This window comes from Apodemus sylvaticus, chromosome 1, assembly GCF_947179515.1.
Source record: "Apodemus sylvaticus chromosome 1, mApoSyl1.1, whole genome shotgun sequence".
In the NCBI taxonomy this organism is placed as follows: Eukaryota; Metazoa; Chordata; class Mammalia; order Rodentia; family Muridae; genus Apodemus; species Apodemus sylvaticus.
This window is the reverse complement of record NC_067472.1, coordinates 77,381,670-77,408,085: the sequence shown is the minus strand read 5'-3', so window position 1 is coordinate 77,408,085 and position 26,416 is coordinate 77,381,670. Positions and strand designations below refer to the sequence as shown.

Here is a 26,416-nt window from a genome sequence, read left to right as displayed (position 1 = left end):
TCTGTAGTTTGGTTCATCATTTTTTGTTTTTAAGTATGTCGTATCCTTAAAAATACAGCCAGGGATGTGACTCTATGGGGAGAGTGCTAGTCTAGCGACACAGAGTCCTGGGTTCTGACCTCAGAGCTGCACAAAAGCAGCCATGGGAGCACCTGCCTGGGATCCTAGCACCTGGGAGGATAGAGATCAGGTGTTCAGTCAGCCTTGGCTACACAGGAAGCTCAAGACCAGCTTGAGAAACATGAGACCCTGCCTATGGATGGATGGATGGTGACAGAGTTAAATGTCACTGACCTGCTGCTACACAGGGTAAATGGGTGACTGCATGAGACATTTTATATCAACAGGCTTGATTCTTAAAATCCTCTTTACCAAAAAAAGAAAGAAAGAAAGAAAGAAAGAAAGAGAGGGGGAGAGAGAAAAAAGAGAGAAAGAGAGAAAGAGAGAAAGAGAGAAAGAAAGAAAGAAAGAAAGAAAGAAAGAAAGAAAGAAAGAAAGAAAGAAAGAAAGAAAGAAAGAAAGAAAGAAAGAAAGAAAGAAAGAAAGAAAGAAAGAAAGAAAGAAAGGAAGGAAGGAAGGAAGGAAGGAAGGAAGGAAGGAAGGAAGGAAGGAAGGAAGAAAGAAAGAGGGAGGGAGGGGAGGGGACAACAGGACTTGCACTATCATGCTATCATGGCTGGTATGTCACTTTGGTTGAGTCCAAGTTCAAAACCAACTTGACTGGTTTGAGCTACAAGGTCTTGAGTAAAATCTGTGTGTGCTGCTGAGGAAAATCCTCTGAGCTGGGGCTTATCTAAGCATTCAAGATAGAAGTACAAACTGCATTTCTTCACAGCAGGTAGAAGGATTTTACACGTTCCCAGCACAAAGAAATAAGAAGACTCTGAAGTGATAGATATGACAACTACTCTGACCTAATCCTTATATAATAATATATACTTAAATGCCCCCACTGTATCTAACAAATATGTATAATTATCATGTGTCCATCAGGGGACAAAATAGGAGGTCCATCAGAGAGCTGGCAGCACACTGTGACAGTCTCTCTCCCCTTTTTCTCACAAACAATGAGCCACCAAGGGAACCATATTGACAGCTAGTACTTTTTTCCACAATTGACTTTTTCGTCCCAAACACTAAAGACAAGGTTCTATTAAAAAAAAAAAAAGCTTAAATCTAGGAGAAAATATAGAGACCAAAAAGTGAATCATTTTTAAAGCATGATTGGGGAAAAAAATCATATTAACCACTGAAAATAACTAGGAAACCATAAAAGTGAAATATTTTGATTCAGAATATACCAGACTTGGAGCTGGCTTAGTGGGTAAAGTGCCTTCTGCATAGACCTGGGGACCCAAGTTTGATTCCCAGCACCCAAATGTGAGTCTAGCTGAACCGGTAAGCTCCAGGTCACTGAGAGACCCCATCTCCAAAAAAGGCAGATAGCTACTAAGGAACATCCCTTAAAGTTGTCCACTGCCTTCAACACATATGTGCACATACACACAAGCACTCCTGTACACTCGGGCACACATGCACACACATGTGCAAAGCCAGCGGGAGGGAGAGAATGATAGACTTAGTAGTTGCCAATTGATGTCTTTTTAGGAGGTAAAACCACACATCCTAACCTTGATTTTGTTTGTTTTCTTTTCTTTTCTTTTTGAGAGAGGAGGGCCTTAATATGTAGCCTGTGCTGGCTTATAACTCATAAACTCAACATCTTCCTTCTTAGCTTTTCCCTGGGCTGGAACTGCCTGTGTGTACCACCACACCCAGATTGACACCTTAACCTCTTCTGAGGTCCTTTTCCTGCACCTCTATAAAACAGAACATCATCAGAAACCCAGGGCCTGTGCACCAGTGCTCACCAGTGAGGTAATTCGTGAGAGGATTTGTGGAAGTGCCATTCCTCTTGGCAAAGCAAGCTCCCTAGAACAACTGGCCACATGATCCTGCTGACCTTCCAAAGTGGCTCTCCAACTCTTGGGTAAGAAATGAGTTCCTGGCCCCTTCTCTACTCTGGCATGTCTATGCCTGGACACAGTTTCTCCACAAATATCAGGTTTTGAAAATCATTACAGGAGGTTCCTGAAGGAGGGATTCTTCCGCCAAGCATCCCACCAGCTCACCTTCTGCCCTCTGCCTCGGGAGCACTGTCTGACCGCTTGCTCCGCTGCCGCATCAGATCCTCTTAAGCAAATAAACACCAGGACACACGCACACTATTCTAGGAACTACCTCAGGCAGCCACGAGCTCCTTTCCACGTTTTTAGCCTTAGTCTGAAAGGACGCGGAAATTCTTGGCACTCTTAAATAATCAACCATACCATGCCAGGGTTTCGCTGCCCTGCTCTCTGGCAAATAAATGCACACGGTAGGTTGCACCCAGCCAGTTGAGAGCTGGCTCCACTGCTGGGGAAACGCAAACCACCCCCTTGACTACTAATCTGTGGAGTAACTTTTTGTGTCAGCTCTCATTTGAACAAGAAGTGAGCTGGCCCTTTTGGTGCCTTAGGTCCATTCTCAGCACCCACACACAAAGCCAGGAACAGCAGTACCTATGTAGTTCCAGTGCTGAAAAGGCAGAGGCAGGAGGATTCCTGGGGCTCACTGACAAGGGTAGTCTAACCGAATTATAGAATCCCAGGTTCAGTGAGAAATCATGTTCCAAATTAACAAGGTGGAAATGACTGAGGAAGCTACCTAGCATCAATCTCTAGCTTCCTCAAGTGTGTTCTGCTCATGCATATACACACGAACACACACACACACACACACACACACACACACACACACACACGAAGTTATACAAATCCAGATCTACTATCTAGACTGCCTCCTTAGACTGGAAGGCAAAAGCCCAAGAAAATGACTTGTCCTGAGCGACTTTTCTAAGGAATCGCTACACAGAACCAGTAAGACCTATTTGTCCCACTAGGATTGTCTCGACGGGACTCCAGGGTCCTTGGAACACAGAAAATGGTAGTCCCTCATAGGCACGTACGTTCCTGGGCTCCCATCTCCCTTGCATCAGAAAATAAAAATGATATTGCGTGATTCAGGGGAGGGATTCACAAAATCCTTGGTGACTGGTGTTTTGACTTTGGAGCTCTTAAAAAAAAAAGATTTATTTATTTATTTTATGTATGTGAGTCCACGGTCGCTGCCTTCAGACACACCAGAAAAGGGCATCAGATCCCGTTACAGGTGGTTGTGAGACACCATGTGGCTGCTGTGAATTGAACTCAGGACCTCTAGAAGAGCAGTCAGTGCTTCTAACCACTGAGCAATCTCTCCAACCTCAGCTTTGGAGCTCTTAAGTGTGTGTGTGTGTGTGTGTGTGTGTGTGTGTGTGTGTGTGTTTGTGTGTGTGTGTGTGTAAGGTGGGGATTATGTGCTGATGAGTACAGTGCCCAAGAAGGCCAGAAGGGGGCATCAGAGTTGGGTTTCCAGGTGGGTGCAAGCTACTGGACCAGCCAGTTGAGAACCAAACTCCAAGTCACCAGGGACACACTTAAGAACTCCGAAGCCTGCTTTGGGACTTTAGTTCTCCTGACTAAAGACTTCCCTTTTGGCCGTTTCTGCCACGGTAACTTTCCCACAGGATCCTTCTGCCGGCTCCTGTCATGTGTCTTCTCTTTCCTTGGATATTGGTTTGGATCTTTTCCAAGACTTCAGATTGACTTTAAGGGTTTTTGTTGTTTGTTTTTCAATCCTGGGGACTGACTCCAGGACCCTGCACATGCTAGGCAAGTGCTTTACCGCTGTGTTCCTGTCCGCCACTTCCTCCTCCCCCTCTTCTCCCCTTCCTTGGTCTGGAAATGAAGACTTCTGTTGTTGCTGTTCTGAGCGACGTCTGCAGGCACAACTCACTTAATGGCATCTATATTTTGTCTGTTTTTTATTTCTATACCAACATACCTGAGGCAAGCTACTTATAAAGCAAGGGGCTTGTTTTGGCTCATTGATTCAGCTCCCAAAGGCCCCAACTCTAAAAAACATATCTTAAAAAAAGAAAAGTTTCTTCCACGTTCCTAATACCTCACAATGGAATCTGCATTTCAGCACAGGAGCTTTGACACAGTCATCCTCAGCCAGGTCACAGCAAGCCCTCCTCTCCAGGCTCCACGAAACAAATCACTAGCCTGTTCCATCTGGCCCTGAATTCAGAGCACATCTGTGACTCAGTGTCCCCTGCTCAGAAAAAATCTATTTTTTGATATAGACTAAGGAATCCTACGCTATCTCAGGTCACTTTAAACATGGTATTTTACCTAATAACATGCAAGATAAAGAAGAACTTTTATCAAGAGCAAGCAAGCTTACTTCTAAGCTTACTTCTGAACATGGTGGCACACGTCTGTAATCCCATACATGGAGACACTATCAGGAGGATCCTGAGGGTTCAAGGCCAGGCCAATCCACATGGGGAGCTCCTGACCAGCCACTGCTATATGGGGAGACCATCTTAAAATGCTACCATAATTAGTACTAATAATGACAATTAAAAAATTAAAAAAAAAACCAATATAACACAGCTGCCCAAACCTGATCCAAGAGTCTCCCAAATTCAGATTATTTTCTCACTCTTGTGCGTGAGTATCTGTATGTGTGCATACACATGTGCATGGATAGGCCAGAGGTCAATTCCTGAGGTTTTTCTTAGCCACTTTTATCCAGAACTGGCTGGTTCTTCCAGGATGGCTGGCCCTGAGTCCCAGGAATCCTCCTGTCCTGGCCTCACCAGCACTGGGGTTACAATCACAAAGTAAACTGGCTTCTTCTACCTGGGCCTGGGGATCAGACTCAGGCCCCCTCACATTTAGGACAGGCACTTCATTGCCCGAGCAGGCTCCCCAGTCTGCTTACCCATTTTCATCGACAAGTTTCCATTTTGGGTGAATAGGTAAGAAACACGGTTTAAAATGCCCAGGTGGGAAAAAATACACTAAACATGTTTTCCTAGTAGCTTTAAGATTTCTCGGGCTATAAGAAGCAATTTGGAGGGATATTAGTTTGTCTCAATTTTTGTCTGCTTATATTTTGCTTGTTTATTTCAACTCTAAAATATTATGGCGAAGAAAGGGGGTTCTACTGTTGCTTGGCTGCTGCTTTTGGCTTTGTTTTTGCTTTGCTTTGTTTTCCTTTTGACTTCTAGCTCTACGAAATTTCTTTTGCATGTCTGGGCCTAATTTTTTTTTTCAGTAAATTTCTCTTTAGCTGATGACAAAACTACTTATGATTTGTCCTCCAGGTGTGAGGTTGTGTGCTGCAACTTTCCTGTGGGTTGAAAGCACCCTCATGCGACATTTATAATGTCCCTGTTTTCCAGGTAAGGAAGCTGAGAGGTGAGACATGCTAAGACAGGAGATCTCGGTCCAAGGCTGATGGCCTGGCACTGGGAAACCTGTTCTTTCTCACAAGGCTCCATTGCTGCTTGCTTCTGATTTCTGCTTATCTTTACATTGAGAGATCAGAAAGGAGCATTTTGAAGAGGCTAACTAACAACAGCACGGTGTGGCCGGGCACACCTTTGGTCCCAGTCTTTTTGGGGCAGAGGCAGGCACATCTCTTGAGTCCAAGGCCAGCCTACTCTACACAGAGTTCAGCCAGAGTTCTATGGTAAGATCCTGGAGAGAGGGAGAGAAGGGGTCAGGAGAGGGGTCAAGGAACGGGAGACTGACTAATAACAATTACATTGTTACCGTGTGGGTAAAGACAGAAACTTGGGGTGAGTTCCGTGCTGGGGAAGTCAGGGCAGAAGTCCTGTAAGACTAAGCGGGGAGCACCTCGCACACAGACAGAATGTGCAGACAGTTTCATTTCCATCTGTGCTGTTTGTGTGGTTTCTGACTTCAGTAAAAGCCTGTCTTCGAAGATGCATGCAGCATTGCTATACAGATGGCTGGAGCCTGTTGCTGGCCATCCATTTCGTAATACATTATTTATATTAGCTATGATGTCACAGCTAATCGAGACTTTCTCCAGACAGGAATTCCCTAGAAATCCATACTCAGAAGGCATCTGGGGCAGTCATCAGACCTGAATGTTTGCAGCTTAAATTTCTGCTATGACTCTGTAGAGAGAGCCGTGTAAGGACTCTGCGTAGTAGACCATTTCCCCAATCCAAATAATATCTTAATAAGCCCTCAACATCCAACTTCCTCAATAGCAGAAGCAATGTACATTATCACAGGCTCCACTCTAAGTACTCACAAACCCATAGCACGTTGACGGAGACAAAGGAGACATTCATATGGAGGAAAAGGCAGAGATGTTAGCCCCAAATTCCAAAGCAGTTAGACAGAACACCCCACTTTCAAGCCCTCTCCTTTCAGCCTGGTGTAGTGGCTGCCATCTGTAATCCAGGATTTAGAAGGGTAAGAGGTAGGAGGGTCAGGCCGGCCTCATCTATATAGCAGAGTCCTGAGACCAGCGTGAGTTCCCTAAGACCCTGGCCCATAAAGAAGGAAATGGGGACAGGAACAAGGAAGAAAAACAATTAATGCTCTCCTTTGCACATAGTTTCAAGGGAAAGCCGTAGTCACAAAACTTATTCAGAAAGTTCATATCACCTACACCACATCAAGCATAATACATTTTTCAAAAAGTTACATCCCAATATAGAAGCAGAGAATCTGTTTGTTTTAACTGGTGATCTACTTAAGTCTCGAAACTGGGTCATAGAAATTCTTTATCTAAATATTACTTTACATATGTATCACTTGTATCTAGCCCCTGAGAATGAATGTACAGGTATACAAGGGCCCAACAGAGGACATGGAAATTCACTACAGTTAGAGAGAGAGAGAGGGGGGGGGAAGAGAGAGAGAAATGAAGTTTAAAAGTTTTAAAGGAATCCTACTAAGAAGGGGCACATAAGACAGGAACAGGAAAACAGGCCACAGAGGGTCACACAGCTCTGAAGGTGCACTGTGACGCTTTGTCAAAGAGCTCAGGACTCAACAAGCAATCGTGCCCAGCAGCCCCTCAGAAGCCACCAGTGTGCTCATTTCAACACAGCGCCCTCCCCCCTAAGCCCGTTCTGCCCCACACACACACCCGTGCTGAGAATCTGTTCTGAAGGGGGGTGGGCAGTCCTTACGTTCCATATCCATGCTCTCTCCGGTCCGCCTAGCAGATCCAGCAGGCAAAGTGGTACTGCCTTCTCAGAGCCGATTTGTAAAACAACAGGGGCTCAGGGTTCCCTGACACACTTGGGTCCAAACACAAAACTATCCTCAACATCCTCTTTTGGGTGGACTAAACAACAGATGGTCACAGTGCTCAGCACTGCCTAGGGAAGGAAATAAGGATGCCAGACTGTTGTTTGTTCCCTCCCAAGAATCCCCACTCTCTAGACAGCCAGAGGCTCAGAAAAACAAGAATGGCCCCCAAGGCCCTGAAAAATGACAGGCCCACATCACTGTCACTGTCTTTCCTTGTCTCCAGGAACGGGGCTTGACACTTATGCATAAAGTACCTTCCCTACCACACTCCTCCTGTCTCCACCTTACTTCAAAGATAAAGGACCTCTGGGCTGGGGGTGTGGCTCAGTGGTAGAGCACTTACCCAACACACACAGGCCCTGGGCTAATCCCAAGTCCCTTAGTTTCTGCGTAGTTCAGTTCCTCAGGATCAGTCATGCTTTCTTTGTGGTGAGGGGGAGGCAGTTTTAAGGCAAGCTCTTCTTGTGTAGCCCTGGTTGGTCTCAACTCCCAGCAAACCCCGGCTCCAGCCTCCCAAGTACACTATCACTCATGAATTAGCCTATACATTTATTTTCCTGCTTGCTTGCCTGCTAGGGTTTGTTTGTTTTAGTAGAGAGGTTGGTTTTTGTTGTTGTTCTGTGTGTTTTGTTTTGTTTTACTTTGTTTGGGATGTGAGTGTTGGTGTGTAGGGTGTTTGTGTGTGTGTGTGTGTCTCTTTCTCTCTGTCTCTCTGTCTCTCTGTCTCTCTCTCTCTCTCTCTCTCTCTGTGTGTGTGTGTGTGTGTGTGGTGAAGGGGCACATGTACTCTGTACTCTGAATGGCCGTGACTTGCTATGTAGCCGAGGATGATCCTGAATTTCTGATCCTCTAGCTCTCTGGTGCTAAAATCCACCATGGCCAGTTTTATGTCTTCCTAGGGATTGAATTCAGAGAGTCATGCCTGCTAAATAAGCACTCTCTTACACCCCCAGCCCCAGCCCACAGATTTGTGTGTCTGTCCCTGTGTGTGCTGGTGCATGATATCTCTTCTCAGGCACTGTCCACCTTGTCTTTGGATAGATTCTCGCACCATCCTGGGAGTGTTAAATACGCTAGACTCACTGGCCAGTGAGCTCCAGGGGTCCACGTGGCTCCACTTCCCAGTGTTGGGATTTCCACCCTTGGGGTTCTGGAGATCCAGCCCAGGTCCTAAAGTTGAATAGACATCCCTCCGCCAACCCGTGCTCTCTCTCTCTCTCATTGCTCCGTTCCATGCATTCCTTGAGAACAAAGGCAACGTGTTCCTCAAGGGTCAACCTCACATCTGGTACTCCAGAATATAGCTTATAATGATCAATACTTTCTGGGCAATGAGCTAAGCTAAGCATCTGATCAAGAGGTGCTGAAAGGAAAAGAAGGGAGGCACTAAAAACAGGTGACAATCGCCGAGAAAGTACGGCAACCCAACAAGGAAAAAAGGCAGGAGGAGATGAAAGGAAACAAGGAGGAGACTCAGCGGAGGAGCCTGGATTCACCTCAGGACCGCTGGCTGAGGGGGCCGGGAAGGAAAGGGCACTATAAGATTGGAGAAATGAAAGCTTTTAGTCACAGGTTTACAATGAATTGAAGGGGAAATAAGACCAGGAATTCCCAGACAGGAGGAGGAGGACAGGGGAGAGGCTGTCACCTCCATATTTATTCATTAACTGTTTAACAAGGTGCCTGAGTAGATGTGCATTCAGGTGGCTCCAGGGGAGGGGCCAAGGCAGATTAATCTTGTCTGCTTCTTTGGAGATGAATATCCCTGAAATAGTCCCCATTCCTGGGGACCCAAATTCTGAGACAAACTACTGTTGGGCACAGAGGACCAATCAGGCCTGGAAGAAGGACACCCTCGAGGGAGGAGACAGGGACACCCAATACCTCTGCCAGCAGAGCAAGGGTTGAAAAGAAGAGCAGACGAGGCAGAGGGGCAGCAAGGCGACCCTGAGCATACATGGCCCTCAGAAACGGGAGCCCAGGACAAAGAGAAATTTGTCCCTGAATGTTTGCACAGACTGTTTCACGTAGTGGGCGCCTCCCGACAGCTCTTATCAAGGGGCTGCTGCTATTGCCTGCCTGAGGCCCCTCTTCTCTCACTGACACCCAGCGGGCTGCTGCAGTGGACAGCTATCTGGGGGAAGCAGAAGCAACCACACTAAATTCAGTACCATCTAAACGAGTCCTCAGAAGCCAGCACTAGGGGACTCATCTCAGGGAGGGAAGTGCCTCGTCTCCCATGAAAGCTCTAGGAAATGGTAGGCACAGACCCTGCCTGGGAGTCTCAGAAAATGAAAGACAAAACATGGACAAGTGACAGCAACTGAAGCCACATCGCACCTCGTGTCCACCCCTGTCATCCACAGGCTGCTTGTGGTGGGACCCAAGCAGACTGAGCTGACATCATCTGGACAAAAAGGCCATCTCGCCCTGGCCTTTCCACATTTGGAGGTTGCTCTTGCTCTCCTCCAAGCCCCAGGTCCAGCCCATGGGTTTCCCCAACTGCCAAGACGCTCCCCTGTAAAACTGTTAAAACAAATTCGTTAAATTTCTATACAGACTAAAAACATAAGCCCAGCAATAACTCTGAAACCGTTGCCAAGGTTTAATAGGATAATGTAAAGAGGACTTCTCTGACAGGCTGGCCACCCAGCGGTCTGGCTGTAGGGGTGTGGCTTTTACTTTGGTTCTGAGGTAGGATCTCACCAGTTATTAGCAGTGTGGGTTGTGGGTAGAAGCCAGGGTCCTCTGAGAGTTCCCCACACTTCAGCATAAAAATCATTTGGGGTACTTGCTAAAAACGAAGCTGTGACTCTTCCTGCTCCCCTTGGTTTCCCAAAATTGAACTGGGGTCTGACTTTTATCAAGCCCCTCCTCCCCTACCTGATAGGCAGAACCCAGAGCCTCTGACAACGAACCTTGGAATGCTCAGGGGTAGACAGGCTTGCAGTCAAGCTGAGCCCAGGCTCCTGCAGGGAGGTATCCAGTTTTGGTGGGGCTTCAGTTGGATACTCTGAAAAACCACTTTAAAAGTGAAGTTCCGGAGGGGGTGTTGCCCTGGGCAGGCCACCTGCCTACATGTACAAGGCCTTGGGCACACCTCTAGCACCACAAGAAAAAAATAATCATGATGACCCCCTCCCAAATCCTTAACTGTCCTGCAGACGCTTGCCTGCTGCACAGCATCTCTGTAAGGAGCCCTCACCCTCCCTCCTCTCTCATTCAGCTCCTTCTTTTCTTGATGTTGGTGTTGATAGTGACCAAACTGGCAGGGGCTCATGTCCTTTGACAGGGCAGCAGAACTTATTCCCACAGATTTCAAGGAAACTGGGCTCTTGAAGTACAGACCTCCAACACCAACCACTGCAGGTTAACTCCTGGCCTTTCTCGCACTGCTGTGGACTTCATCAGTTAATCTGTTGCCCCGGAACAGATACATGGTACCAATGATTGTGAAACTGCCTTTCAGTTTGGGATTGTAATCTGGCCATATGCAAAAGCATCCTAAATTCAGGTATCTGTCATGTCTCAGTGGTTCTATTTGTATTATTATCAGGTATGTCCAATACAATTCTAAGCAGCAAGCAACCTATGCAGGGCTAAACATAACTCTTCTACATTATAAGAAAAAGCGAGAAAAGAAAACTAGCAAGTTCCATGCCTTTATCACATATCCAGCACTGCGCTTGGGGCCTCTCACGCTTAACTGCTGATCCTGCTATTACTAATGTAAGTGTATATTTACCAGAATTATAATCTGTAGTGAAGGGCTCGCAACACAGTTCAGTGGGTAAGGATGCTTGCACCCAAGCCGGACAGCTTGATTTTGATTACTGGGACCTATCGGTAGAAGAAAACTGATTTCCAGAAGTCATCCTCTAACCCCCACATGCAAGCCGTAGCAAGTACACACACACACACACCACACACACATATGCACACACACTCGCACACACAAACACACACATGATAAATGTAATCTAAAATAAAATTTAAGTATGTAGTTAAGTCCACAGCTTTCTGAAATACACTGTTCAAGCCTTGATGGCTGACATATGTTGATATGTCCCACCACAGTTCATTTCAGTCCACCTATGACGTAGCAACCAGTTCCCAGATGCCCTGAACATTTAGCAATTGGTTCTTGAAAGCTACACTGAGCCAGCACCAGCACAGCTCTGCAGCACAAAAAGGTCCAAGGACATTCATTATTCAGTGTGGCAGAGTGGCAGAGTCAAGGTTGGAGTTTAACTCTGGTGCCTAGAATCTGACCACCACTCAGTGTCAGCCATCAGCATCACAAGAGAATGTGACCAATCCGGTAACACTAATGGAGCATTTCAGCGTATATTATTAAGACAACAGTGAAAACTCTTTACAATAACTCTATGGAATCTGACTTTAGTGGGGTTGTCTTAAATAATTAATGAAATGATTAGTATGAGGCTGATGGGGGGGGGAGCGCTCCAATCAAGCACTTAAAGCTACACTTTGCACATCCCTAGTCACAAAGAAGTTACACAGCCGGTGAGTGGTGGCAATGGGATTGGGTCTAGGTCTGAATGCAGTCGCTTAAGCACGTTTGATATTTACGTGAAAAGAGGAAACCAGCTAATGCGTAGTGAATCTCCAGGAGACAGAAAAGCAAGCCTTTGAACCCCTGAACCTAGAGTTAAGCAAACAAACCTACGTTTAAAAGATCCATCAGCTAAGAGTAGAGCAGGTTACCCAACACCCTGGCTTTAGAGCCCCACCCCTCCGACGCGGCCGCTCTAATGGTGAAGACAAGAGAAAGCACAGAAGGTGTCAACACAGCTCCTGGCCACAACGTAAGCCATCAAAGAGTGTTAGGTGTTATTAAGAACAAAAAGGATGACACGATTCAAATCACCATTTCTGCACTCTGGGTTCTTTGTCTTGCCAAGTTGCCCCAAACTGTAGGTCAGGCAGGTTCAGGGGGAAAAACAAAGTGACTCCCCCGCCGCGTCACACAAGTTCCTCCCCCCCACCCCCGTCCTGGTGTGCAGCCACCCTGGGACTCCACTTTTTTGGCGCCGCGGGGCCGGGCCACTCCGGGGATGCAGAGGTCCGGCGGAGCATCCTTCCCATTCCGCCCGAGAAAGAGGCTGCACGCAGGAGGGGAGCCTGGCTTCCCACGCTGCCTCGGAGTGTGGGGCTGTTAATGTGTCTCCCGTGGCTCCCAGACCTTCTCTAGAAAGAAAGCTGCTGTGACTCCCGCTTCAAGCCCAACTTCCTCCCCGGGCGGCTCCCCAGCTCTGCGCTCCCGCCGCGGCTGGGACAGAGAGAGCGGGGAGGAGCGCGGCTGCTGTCCGGGCAGCACGGCGAGCCGCGCCAGGGGACCCGGCGACCCGGTCCTTCCCGGGCCCCAGCTCCCGCAACCGCTTACCAGACGGCGGCCGCTTCCTACTCAGTCGGCTCACGGCGCGGGTGAACATCGCCGCGGGCGTCCAGAGGACGGAGCAGCCGGGCAACGCGGCGGCAGAGCCCGAAGAGGGCAAGGAGGAGGAGGAGCCCGCGCGACGCCGCCCCTCCAGGCCCCGCCCTCCGCCTCCTCCCCTCCGCGCTTCCCTCTCCCTGCCCACCCGCGCCCGTGGGCACTGCTGGGTCCAGCCCTCATTTACCCGCGCAGGGCAGGGCGCGGTGGCCCCGGGTGACCCTCAGCTCCCGCGCACATCCCGGTCTCTCCCTTCCCGGCCTGGAGATATACTGTGTTTGGTGTCTCTGCCAGGCCCTAGTCACCTCCCAGATCGCCCCCGGGTCTACCCGATTCCGTGGGCGCGCGGCCTGCTCACGCCGCGAATGCCCGGGAGGCGTCACCAGAGTCCCCAGCCAAGCCGCCGCGAGTGGGCGCCCACTCTGGCCCACGCCACGCCTGTGCCGGGGCTTCCAAGCTCCGGGACAGACCTCGGAGAACATATCCTGAACCTCTGCGGTTCCAGAGTGGATCGGAGCGCGCCGGCACATTTTTTAACTTGGACGACACTTGGGTGCAGTCTCAGGAGGACCTTTGCGCTCAACTACCGGAATCCTGTAGATCCCAGCGCCGGGCTCAACGCTCCTCCTGGTGCCTGTCACCTGCTCAGCGCCGCGCTCCACGCTCATCTAGTTTCCCATTTCTTTTTACCAAACAGCCCAAGAGGGGGGTGTCGTTAGCCCCATTTTCTTGAGCATTTGGTTTGCAAGGAATTGTCTTTCTGGCGAGTTTTATTTTTCTCCTTGTGGGTCTGGCTTTGTCTCGAAATTGGTCTTTATTTTTAGCTGTGCTAATTGCTATTTTTCTAAACCATTCCCCAGTTGCCCCCCCCCAACCCCCGTGCGCGTTCTTTCGCAGGATTTTCACTAGTTGGCACTTTCCTTTATATCTTCTATTCTGAGCTTCCCATTTTGCTCTATTTTCCTCCCTTTTTGTCCACCCTGCAGTCCCAACGCCACCTCAGCTCTGGTCCTCTGTGGTTATTCTCCGTCTCTCTGCCTACTCTTCCCCACTCTGTCATTTCCAAATGCATAGCATAGCCATTTGTGCTATCCAAAGAGGATGTTCCGTCCCCTGAAGGCTGCAGAGGTCTTCAGCTGCGGCTTGCAGGTGAGCACCATCAGAGAGTCTAGCTTCCAAGCAGGGCTTTCTGAATGTTTCCAGCTGCTATTGGCACCCCCCCCCCCCCCCCCCCCGCCGCCGGACGAGCTTCCTGGCCATTGAAATAGCTCTTGGGTCATAGGCTCTGTAAAAGCTGAGCCTAAACCAACACAGGCATAATGGTGCTCAACCAGCAACCCCAGCACTTCGGAGGCAGAAGCAGGAAGATTCTTTGAGTTAGAGGACACCCTGATGTACATAGCAGTGTCTAAGATAGCCAGGGCTACATAGCTATAAGGAAGGAAGGAAGGAAGGAAGGAAGGAAGGAAGGAAAGAAAGAAGGAAGGAAGGAAGAAAGGGAGGGAGGGAAGGAGGGAGGGAGGGAAGGAGGGAGTAAGGAAGGGAGGGAGGGAGGAAAAGAAGGGAGGGAAGGAGGGAGGAAGGAGGGAAGGGAACAAAGGAACGAGAGAGAGAGAGAGAGAGAGAGAGAGAGAGAGAGAGAGAGAGAGAGAGAGAGAGAGAGAGAGAGAGAGAGGTGAAAAGTGAGAGTGGAGCCATCCCAATGAGATCACTGCATTCTGAGAACAGTAACAGAATTCTCCCTGCCCACCTCCATTGAAAGCGTTACCAGAGGCTGATCACAAATACACTGAAGCTAACTCAGGAAAGGAGGAGACTCTACACAGTGGAGTAGAAGTTAGACACGGGCAGCCAAGCCCAGCACTAGCAGTCAGGTTCCTCCCATCATGCCCTCAGCAAGCCTGGTGTGGCCTGAGATATGCTCGAGGCCAGCATACTGAGCATAGAGATCCAAGTTTCTTAGACAATGGGAAAAAATGGGGAAGGTTAGCAACTTTAGAGCCCTTTCTGTCCTGTGAGCTTGTCAAACGACCAGCGTTAAGAATGAGTAAACAATTTAATTTTCTTTTTCGTTTGACTCATGAAGTTGGTGCGTGGGGCATACTGGGGGCTGGAGAGATGGCGCAGTGATTAAGAGCATTTGCTTTTGCAGAGCTCCAGGGTTCAATTCTCAGCACCAGTTCATCTCACAGCCATCTGTAACTTCATTTCCAGGATATCTGATGTCCTCCTCTGACGTCTGCAAGCACCAGACACACATACGGTACACATACATACATGCAGACAAAACACTCATAATGTCCAAAGATCCAAAAACCAGCACATGTAGTGTGCAGGAGACCCAGAGTAAAAGTAAAAGCCCTGTGGTAAGATATACCTTTGATCCCAAAGTTTGAGGTAGAGGCAGAGGCTGCTGGATCTCTGTGGTTTGATGCCAGACTGATCTACATAGGGAGTTCCAGAATAGCCAGGGCTATACAGTGAGACCCTGTCTCAAAACAAAATAAAACAAGTGGGGGGGGGGGAGGAAACCACCTCAAGCTGTCGGAGCAGACTCACCTTTTCACACGGGTATGTTCTGGGCACCAGCTCTGTCCCGAGTGAAGACACCCCCCTCAAGGGATCCCCCAAGTCACTCCCTCTGCAGCTTCTTATTTACACCCTCAAAAGAAATGATGGCAGCTGACTGCCCAAAAAGGTAAATAGGCTCTGCCCCATTCCCCCCCCCACCCTCACCCCCCCCACCCCCCAATCCCCCAACCCCCCCCCCAACCCCGCTGGCTTTACATTTAGATCAAGGACCACCTATCACAGCAGACAAGAAGCGGTGGCCCTGGAGTTCTTCCGGTAGGTTGGGATTTCAGAGAAATAAGCTTTACTGGTCAGTTGGCTTATTCTACCCAGGAATTTAAAAACTCTGATTGGGATGAACGAAATGGCTCCGTAGGTACCAGGATCCACATGGTGGAAAGAGAGAACTGACTTCTGCAAATTGTCCTCTGACTTCCCACATTCACATGGTGGCATGTGCACTTACATTTTATTTGTTAAAATAGGATCTCTCTATGCAGCCCTGCCTGGCTGTCTTAGAACTCACTAAGTAGACCAGACTAGCCTTGAAATTCATAGAGATCCACCTGCCTCTGCCTTCCTAGTGCTGAGATTAAAGGCATACGCCACTACGCCCAGCCCAATATGTATACCCTTATACATTTATACAGTGTGGGGACTGGAGAGGTGTGTCCGTGATTAGAACACACGCTGCACTCACAGAGGACCTGGATTCAATGCTCAGGACCCACCTCGTTATTCACAACCACCTGGAACCAGGACTGAGGTCTAGCTCAGTGGTAGAGAGAGCTCAGTCCTGGTTCCAGAGGATCTAACAAGCATGTATGTGCCATACATACATGCATGCAAGGAAACCATTCATACACACAAAGGAAGGTAAAACTATCTAAATAAGTAACTGTAGTAAAACTTCAGTAAGTCTGGCTGGTGCTGGAGCTCAGTTGCTAGGCAAGCACCAAGCTGAGGACTTGATCTCCAGCACTAAACAGAGCAGGGGTGTGTGATGAGTTGTGATGGTGGTATACATCTGTAGCACTGGCCCTCAGGAGCAGGAGTCAGGAGGATTGAAAATTGAAGATCACCCTTGACTACAGAGTGAATTTAAAGCTAGTCTATGCTACATGAAACTCAACCTCAAAAAAGAGAGAGAGGGAGAGAGAAAGAACTGTTAAGCTGTGAATAATTGTCTTCATTTTATGACACACATACATAATCATACGCAATGTATGTATTTACATGTGAATACATATGTAAAACCCTTTGAGGTAGAGTTGAATACACAAATGGGTCAATGCTAGGCTCCAAGTCAAGCAACCTGGTACCAGTCTTGACAGTGCAAAATGACCAGCACTCTGTCCACACATATCACAGCCTCATGGGGACAGGATAACACCTACATTCTGGAGGTGTGGTTGCAGCAGTAATAAACACAGAAAGCACCTGGCGTGGTGCCTAGCACATGTAGGCGCACAGAGAAATCACTGGAATCTAGACCACTCCCTCTCCCACTGCAAGCTGTTTCCATAAATAGTAAACCTCACCCTACACACAGGCGGAAAGGTTTTGGGAGTGTTTGCTTTGCTTATGTGCGGTGCTGGGGATGAAACCCAGAGCCTTGCGCATGCTAGGCTAGCTCTCTCTACCACTGAGCTAGACCTCAGTCCTGGATTTTTTTTTTTTTTTAATTAAAGGGAGTTGATAGTAGTAACGGTGTGATGTGCACAAGGTATAATTACTAATAGTAACTCTTGCAAGATGTAAGGGGAGAACAAGCCCTTACATCTACTCAGTTGGTCAAGGAGGCAGATGCGGTAAGATGCTATTTGGCTTTGTGTATGGGAGTCTTTGAAGTATTTATGTCCATTGAGCTAGTAAATAATTTGACAACCAGTCATTTTTGCCCAAAAACAAAAAGGAAATCAGCACAATTATTACATGTGTCATTGCATGTTTCTTCTTGGTATTATTTATAGTAGATAAAAATGCCCACTCAGAAGATGATCAAGCTATAACACATTCCTACGATAGACTATGTAACAGCTGTAAAAGACCACGTGCTGGAAAGAAGTGTGACTAAGTTGGTAAAGCACTTGCCTAGCACACAAAAATCCCTGGATCCCATCCCCAGTCCCCAGCAACACACAAACTGGGTGGTGTGGTGGATGGTTTAAATCCTGGCACTCAAGAGATGGAGGCAGGTGATCAGGAATTCAAGATCATTGTTAACCACCTGCTGAGTTTGAGGTCAGTCTAGATGACATGAGACCTTGCCTAAAAAAACCAACAACAACCACAAAAAAAAAAAAAAAAAAAAAAAAAAAAGACCAAATGAAGCTCATGTGGAGTTGTGCAAGCAGACTTTTAACAAAACTTTCACAGAAAAATAGGATCCCCTGGACCCACAGAGTGGAACAAGAGAACTGACTTCCTGCAAGTTGTCACTAACCATGCACATACACAATAAATAAGTAAGTAGGTAGATGGATGGATGATGAATGATGGATGGATGAATAGAGAGACTGATAGATACATACTTCATACATACATATATACATACATCATGCATACATGGATGAGAGAGAGAGAGAGAGAGAGAGAGAATGAGAGAGAAAGATTAAATACTTTGATAAGCCTGGCTGGGGATATAAGCCTGCAGGACACATAGCCCTGTTGGTAGAGTCAACCCTAAGCTTTTTGAATAAATGAGGCCAATGTTTATGTTACATTTTAATGTTTTGAAAGATGGCTGCAGCTTCACTTCTACACTTTTTTTTTTTTTTTTTTTTTTTTGAGACAAGGTCTCACTGCGTCGGAGCCCTGACTGGCCTAGAACTCACAGAAACCCATTTGCCTCTGCTGGAGAGCCGGAACTCAGAAAGCGGAAGGTAACCGAAAGCTCCATTTGGGTTAATGATACAAATATGTAAGACTCTGATTTGACAAAATTCTACCTAATTTTAGTGAGTATTCAAACTAATGTGTTATATTATGTGAAATTATGTAAGGTAATGGCTTCCTTAGGACGCCGTTGCCCCGATGGATCATTTTCCATTACTAACGCCCCATATTGTCCTCTTCTTCGCTGTTGCCATTTTTACCTCGTTGGTTTTTCTTTCTTAAAACTCTTGATTTTCCATGGAAGCATCAGGCCAACAGGGTCTGCTGTTCCCAGCTTTGATCTCTCTTGAAATCACACCACGCCTTCCTGGCATGCCAAAACTCAGGGACCCTTGGAGGTCAGCATCTTAGGCTGCAAATCAGGGAGCTCACGGCCAGACGGCAGCTCAACCTGGTTTGGTTATTTTTCAGCTAATGACTGTGTTGGAAGTGCCCTCCCTAGGGCTACTGGAAACACCCCCCTCGGGCTACATTGCATCCATGGAGAGAAAACTGAAAGTTCTGGATAGCATTTCAGCTAAACAGGCAGATTAGCAGGGCAGATTAGCTCAAGTCTATAATCCCAGAAGTATAGAGGTTAAATTAGGAAGGTTGCCATGAGTTTGAAGCCAGCCTGGACTACAATGAGTTCTAGGTCAGGCAGTGAGATACTATCTCAAGAAAAAAAATCAAAAAATAAAAATAAGGCCAATTAATTCTGTCAGTGTGAGCGAGGCTTGTGTTTCTCTAATCCAAAATAGTCCTGAGAAGAAAAGAAGGAAATCCTGCTATTTCTCACGAACTGGGGGAACTTGAAGGACATTGTGCTAGGTGAAATAGGCCAGACAGAAAAATGAATGCCATGAGTCCACGGAGCAGAGGAATCTATGGTAGCTGTATCTGTACAGTCTCCAAGGAGAATGGTGGTTGCCAGGGCTCGGAGGCATGAGGAAGAGGGAAGTTGGGGAATTATGGTGTGAATTCCAGCTCTATGTGTGTGCCCCCTATAGGAGTGTGCATGTGACTGCAGGTGCCCAGGGAGACCAGAAGAGGATGTCCAATTCCCTAAAGCTAGGGCGACAGGCAGTTGTGAGCACTGGGAACTGAACTCCTCTTTGAGAGTAGTATACATTCTTAACCACTGAGCCCTCTCTCTAGCCCCCTATTTAAATATTTTTATGAAATAATCAAATAATAAATTAAACTTGCCTGCCTAATGTAGTAGAGGTGTGAATCTACAATCATAGCAATGGGGTACGGAGGCAAGACAATCTAAGTTTGAGACCAGCCTGGGCTACGTAGGGAAACATGTCTTTAAAATGTGTCTTATTCTATTTGCCCAATTTCATCATAGCATTTTTCAACAAGATACTTTAAATGAACCCTCCTTCACAGCCCCGGCCCCCTCTCCTCCTCGTCTCCCAGCCTTTTCTAGCCCATTACCTATCTCTCTCAATGAGAAGACTGACAGCCAGCCCTTCCTCAGCATCACTTGACTCTCTCAATAGTTCATGTCTGGTCCCTCCCTCTGACCCCTGTTGCTTCTTGAGTCACATCGCTTTCTGTCCCACAGTCACCCCTGGCACTGATGCACCACAGGCCTGACCCTCAGAGCAGGCTCATGCCCACTTAATCTCTTGGCTGTTCCGTCAAGTTTCATGGTTTGGAATAGCATTTTCTTTAAAACAAAACAAAACAAAAAAAATCAAGTTTATTTTGTGAAGAATTTTTAAGTTCACAGCAAAATTCAACGGAGCTGTGCTCTCCTCCCAGACCTGCATGTGGGCAGCCTCCCACACCAGGCCTCCCACGCCAGGCCTCCCACGCCAGGCCTCCCACGCCAGGCCTCCCACACCACAGCGGCATCCGTGGTCCTGTGATGGAGGCTACACTGACTCACCATTGCTACCCAGAGTTTATATCAAATGTGCTTTCCAGATCCAGGACTTGTGTCTTCAGTCCTCGGCACCTCCTCAATTTCCCCTTGAGCAGTCTAGTAAGACATTTCAAATGCACTGTTTCTAGAACAAATGCTTCCTTCCCACCGCGGCTCTATCCTAGCTAAAGGCAGCAGTACCCCATTACTCACACTTGGACAAGTATCTGCCAGTCATTGTTCCTGTCTTGTGTCACGTCCACCCAGGAGTCCTTTAAAATCCAGAATTTGACACTTCTTGCTCTTGCATTCCATTCAAACCACCACTTCTGCCAACGGATGTGCCTCTTCCCAGCCTGCTTTCTCTTCTGAGGGACCTGCTGTATGGCATGCAAGGGGACTCTTCCATCCAGGTGGGTCTTATCGTGCCAGAACTCTTGACACTCTCATGTCCCCAGAGAGGAAGCCCTAGGTCACATAGAGACCTGTGAGGCTCCTGGTGACCAGTTCACCCTTCTTGGGACTCCCTAAATGCCTCCACATTACCCTGCCTGTGCCCCAGTGCCTTGTGCCTTATATCTAGAGCACTCTTCCCTGAGATGAGTACAACTCGGTGCCATTTCCACAGGTCCTGTTCCTCCCTCGTTCTGCATCCAGCCAAAGTTAGCAGTGTCCAGTCACAAGAAAACTGTGCCCTAACCCAGAGGGACATTTAATACCCACTTCTCCAATAGGAAAGTCACATGTGCAAGGATTGCTGTCATGTAAGAAATGCCAAAGAAAGTTGAAGAGACACAGACAGAGGGACACAGAGAGACTCCAAAAGAAGTTGGGGCTGGAGAGATGGCTCAGCAGTTAAGAGCCCTGGATACTCTTCCAGAGGAGCCGAGCGGAACCCCAGCACACACATGGCAGCTCCTACCTACCTGTAATCCTGCTCTAAGTGATCTGACATCCTCACACAGATAGACATGCGGACGGAACACCAATGCACATGAGATAAAATAAATCAATCTTTTTTTTTTTAAGAAGTTGGAATGTAGAAACTAAAGTAGAAACAAAGCATTTCAGCAATAGAGTCAAACACTGAGGTCAAACTCTCCTAAAAATCAGGTGAGGAAAGGGTCCCGCGGAGAGAAAGACCAAAGGTTAGTGAGCCAATCCAAGGCGAGGAAGTGTCCAAAGACATTACAGAGGGAGCGTCAAAGAGGGCATCCAAGATGCATTTTGAGAAAATGTCCCAGGCTGAAGAAAATTGATCTCCAAGTGGAAAGAGCCTACAAGGGGCATAACGACAGCCCTGCACAAAGGGTGCCAGCGTGGCATCTCAAAACAAAAATAACCAGGAACACTCACCGAGAACATTCCGGTGGTGGGGCGCAGGGCAGCGCACCCATTTGCTGGTGGAAGAGCACTCATATATGTAAAATAAATAAAAAAATCTTTTAAAAGGCCAGGCGGTGGTGGTGCACGCCTTTAATCCCAGCACTTGGGAGGCAGAGGTAGGCAGATTTCTGAGTTCGAGGTCAGCCTGGTCTACAGAGTGAGTTCCAGGACAGCCAGGGCTACACAGAGAAACCCTGTCTCAAAAAAACAAAAAAAAAAACAAAAAAAAAAAAAACAACTTTAAAAAGAAGGCATCTCTCCCCTCTCATGATCTCTTTCTACTATCTTTCTTTGCACATTTTGAAATTAAAATACAATTATAAGCTGGGCAATAGTGGTCCACACATTTAATCCCAGCACTCAGAAGGCAGAGGCAGATGGATCTCTGTGAGTTCAAGACCAGCCTGGTCTCCAGGACAGCCAGAGCCACACAAGAAACCCTGTCTTGAAAAAAAAAAACCAAGCAAAACAAACAATTTTATTTACTTAGTTGTGTCTCTTCCCCCTTCGCTCCCCCTTCCCCCCCAACGCCTCCTGTAGCCCCTACCCCTTTCCTTCCCAAGCTTATGGCCTCTGATTCTTTGTTATTGTTGCATATATGTATAAATGTATAGACAGGTAAATAGTCCAACGACAACAGAACACTTCAACATATACTGTTGTTGGAGGCGCAAGCCTTTTGGCCCGGCGTGCCAGGCAGAGGCTAGAGAAGCAGGAGTTCTGGACTAGCCTGGGCTACATAACAACCATCTGGCTGGACACACTGAGGGGTGGGATGCAGCTCATCTGGTAGTGTTTGCCAGCACAAGGCTCTGGCTCTGTCCTCAGCACCACATGAGGCAGGTGTGTCCGTGCATGGCTGTCATGCAAGTACTCATGGAGTAGGAACGGACGGATCAGTGATTCGATGTCATCCTTAGCTACAGTGACTTTGAGGCCAGCATGTATATATGAGATGTCATTTTCTTAAAAAAAAAAAAGGCAATCAAATACATGTCTAGTGTATAATCCAAACATTCCACAGAAAAAAATGGAAGCATGTGGCCAGCTAGATGGCTCATTGTATAAAGGCATTTGCCACCAAGCCCCGTGACCTGAGCTCAGTCCCTGGGCCCCATATGGTGAAAGGAGAGAATCAACTCCTGAAAGTTGTCCTCAGACCTACACACACTGTGCTACACATGCATGCATGGACACACTGACACATACACACACACACACACACACACACACACATACACACACACACATACACACAAACTCACCCTCAAAACATGAAAATATAATAAAATTTTTAAATGGAAGTGTATGTGAAAGCTGAACACAGTGCCCATAGCTGCTGTATTTGAAGCAGCACTAATTGGAAACACCAAATGCCCATCGGCTGTTGACTGCGAGGTGAAATCCTGGTGTGTGGTTATAATGGAATACTACTTGTCAACTTAAACAGAATGTTCCCACCCCCCCATTCCCCATCCCCCCTCCCCCCTCCCACCCCGGGCACACCCTGCCCCAAATGTTGGCTACCATAGGTTCTGGGAGAGAGTGAGTTGTTTTCAGTTGTAAATCCAGTGAGTAAATCACTAGAAATGACCAGGAAGTAAAACCTACCAGCCTTGAGGAGAAAGCCCCAAAAAACGGAAAGGAAGATGGTATTTTCCAAACACTATCGATAGTGTCTGGTTTTTCACACTACTATAGCATGCATATATCATTCACTAAAAATAAAAATACATCTTGAAAGTTCTGCTGATCTCACTTGCCTAATTCACAGTAAGACTTGGTACTGGAACAAAGTTGGTACTGTTGACAAAGCCTTTTTAAGCGGTTGACTCTGCAGAAAGTGTGGTGTAAATACTGTCCTCATACAACACCCTTTACTACCACACAGCCTCTGATGGTTGTCTGGGCCACTTGATGCTTGGGTTTCTCAGAAACTTCTTGGGAATGTGTCCGTCCTGTAAGTGTTTCTGGAAAAGTCTTTTCTGGCTCTATGGCTCTCCCTGGCTTTTGGAAACTACCAAAAGCTCTTTGGTGACAGTGAACAGAGAAATCAGTGTGGGGGCTGGGGCACAGCTCAGGAGAAGCTGAGCCAGTGTACCGGTCAGTGTGCTTCCAGGTCCTGGAAATAAGTTCGAGCCACCCACATCGGGGAAAATGGCTTTCAGAGCAAGCACATGTCCCACTAGGGATATTGTTGCGTGATGGACGTCTCCTGGGGAGACGCAGCACACACATTCAGGGGGCCTAGTGAATATGGTCAGTTTCAGGGACTTCCGGAAGTTACCTTGAGTTGGCTGCTTCCTGTCGTTGTCTTCCCCCCCACCCCCCATCCCCCCACCCCCACCCCCGCCTTTTATTGAAAAAAGATTTCTTTCTTACATAATTTATCCTGATTACAGTTTCCCCTCCCTCTACTCCCCACCAGTTCCTCCCCACCCTCCTCCTGTCTGGATCACTCCCTTTCTGTATATCATTAAAAATCAAGCAGACTCCTAAGGTTTAAATAGAAAAATAATAACAAATAAATAAAACAAAAACTAACACATTAGACTTGGACAAAACAAACACACAAAAGGAAAAAAGCACAAGAGAAGGCACAAGAAGCTTGTTTGTACATTCAGAAATCCCATAAAAACACTAAACTGGTCAGTCAGGTGAAGGTAGCACACACCTTTAATCCTTCACTTGACAGGCACAGGTAATCAAATCTCTGTGAGTTCAAGGCCAGCTTGGTCTACAGAGCTAGTTCCAGGACAACCAGGGCTACACAGAGAAACCCTGCATGGACAAGACGGACAAACAAAAACTAAGCAAACACAAAACAAGACACTAGATCAGAAGCCATACTATACACAGGAAGGACCTGGTGCCGACTAGCGCAGTCGCTGTGCACGCTGCCGCAGTCTCTGTGAGGTCATACAAGCTTTGATCAGGTTGGATTAGAGGCCTTGTTCTCCTGGTGTCCTCCATCCCCTCTGACTCTTACTCTCTTTCTGCCTCTTCCTCTACAGAGTACCCTGAACGCTAAGGCGAGGGATTTAATGGAGACATCCAGTTTAGGATTGGGTATTCCAAGGCCCCTTATTCTCTGCATAATTCCTGGCTGTGGATTTCTGTATTTGTTCCCACCTGCTGCAGGAGGAAGCATCTCTGATGATGGCTGAGCAAGTTACTGATCTATGAGTATAGCAAAAGGTCATGAAAAGTCATTTTACTGTTACATTTTTCTTGTTCGTTTACAACAGTAGTATTTGGTTTTGCCCCAGGTCCCTGGCCTATCGAGTCTCAGGTGCTTGGTCATCCAAGCAGTGTCAGGTATGGGTTCCTTCTCGTGGCGTGAGCCTTAAGTCAGATCAGATACCAGTTGGTTGCTTCACGAGCTTTGTGCCACCATTGCACTAGTGTATCTCGCAGACAGGACACCAGTGTAGATCAGAGGGTTTGTGGCTGGATTGGAGTACACGTTTCTCCTTTGGTAGAGTGCCTTCCTGTACCAAAGATGCTAGCACGCGTGGGTGAAGGCTCTGGGAAGGCGCCGGCTTGACTTCTCCATGTTTGATGAGATATTTGGGGGCTGCCACAACATTACCATCAGTTTGTAGAGAGCCACCTGTAGTCTTGGCAACAGCCTGGGTCGTTTGGGAATTCCCATGGGGCTCCTTGGGCTAACAGCTCAATCAGATGTAAGCCAGTCCCAGTGCTGAAAGCGTCATTTGGTGGCAAGAGATGTCCAGTTGGGTCTCTGTGTCCCTCATTATTTGGTGGTTTCATCTAGATCACCTTCATATGTGTATATATTCTAGGAAGCTTCTACTGTATTAGGTTTCCATACTAACCCTCAAATGGCCCTTACTTTTAGCCATCTCTCCCCGTATTCTCTCCCTTATCCCTTTCTCTCCTTCCCATCTGCTCTTGGTCCTTCCATTTCAGCCCCACCCTTCATTCATCCATAACTTTGTGTTCTATTTCCCTTCCTAACAAGATCTAATGCCCCCACCGCCAGTCCCTTACTCTTACTCTACACATAGCCTCAGTGGTTCTTGGGACTGTAGCTTGGTTGTCACTGAACAGCTAATATCCACATATGAGTAGATGCATACCGATTTCATCTGTCTGGCGATGGGGTGCCTCATCCAGGATGATTTTTTTTCTAGTTCCATTCATTTACCTGAGAATTTCATTTTTTTTTAAATAGCCAAATAATACTCCATTGTGTAAATATACTACATTTTCTTTATACCTCTTTCTGTTTAGGGATATGTGGGTTGTTCCCAATTTCTGGCTATTATAAATATAATAGCAATGACTATGACTGAGTCCATGTCTCTGTAGTGGGACGAAGTGTCCTTTGGGTATAGGCCCAAGAGTGGTATAGCTGCATCCTGGGGTAGATTGATGTGCATCTTCCAACGGAACCGCCGCACTGATTTCCACGGTGGCTGCACCGGTTCTCAGTCCCACAGCAAGGATGAGAGTTCCCTGTACATCCATCCTCACCAGCATGAGCTGACACTTGTGGCAGCTGAGGCACATAGCCTGTGTCCACTAGGTCCGGCAGGCATGGAGAGCCCAACAAAACTACTGAGATTATTTCTGCAGATATTATTTTATGCCACTGGGCTTTACACGCCAGCAGATTAAAACTAACTCATGGCGGTTTGAAGCAAACGACAACCTATTAATATGCCAATAGTAGCTGGGTTCTTTTCCTTTTCCTTTTCTCCCCACCTTGGCCTTCCTCATCCCTCGTCCCTCTCCCTCATCCCTCTCCCTCTCCTGCTGAAACCTATCTTCCTAGCAAATGCCCCCTCCCCCAGCACATGCTTTTGTGTGTAGACAGAACATCTTGTGTCTGTGTGGATGTGGCATCTGTCAATAATAAATCCGATGGCCTATGGCTTAGGCAAGAAATAGGGGCTGGGACATCCAGGAGGCAGAAAAGATTCTGGGATACTGCCGGGAGGAAGATTGGCCAGGGAAGATGTGACAAGAAAGATGCATGGTCCCTCGAGCACA

The 26,416-nt window shown here is 47.3% G+C and overlaps 1 protein-coding gene across 1 annotated transcript in view; it reads right to left on the bottom strand.

Moving 5' to 3' along the window:
* The window catches only part of Rgs10 (regulator of G protein signaling 10), a 34,608-nt gene extending 27,383 nt beyond the window's left edge, over positions 1-7,225 (bottom strand). Inside the window, exon 1 of the mRNA XM_052197484.1 lies at positions 7,109-7,225. Within this exon, the coding sequence (XP_052053444.1) occupies positions 7,109-7,121 (13 nt within the window). The 5' untranslated portion in view covers positions 7,122-7,225. The remainder of the gene's footprint in view (positions 1-7,108) is intronic.
* Positions 7,226-26,416: the final 19,191 nt, after the last annotated feature.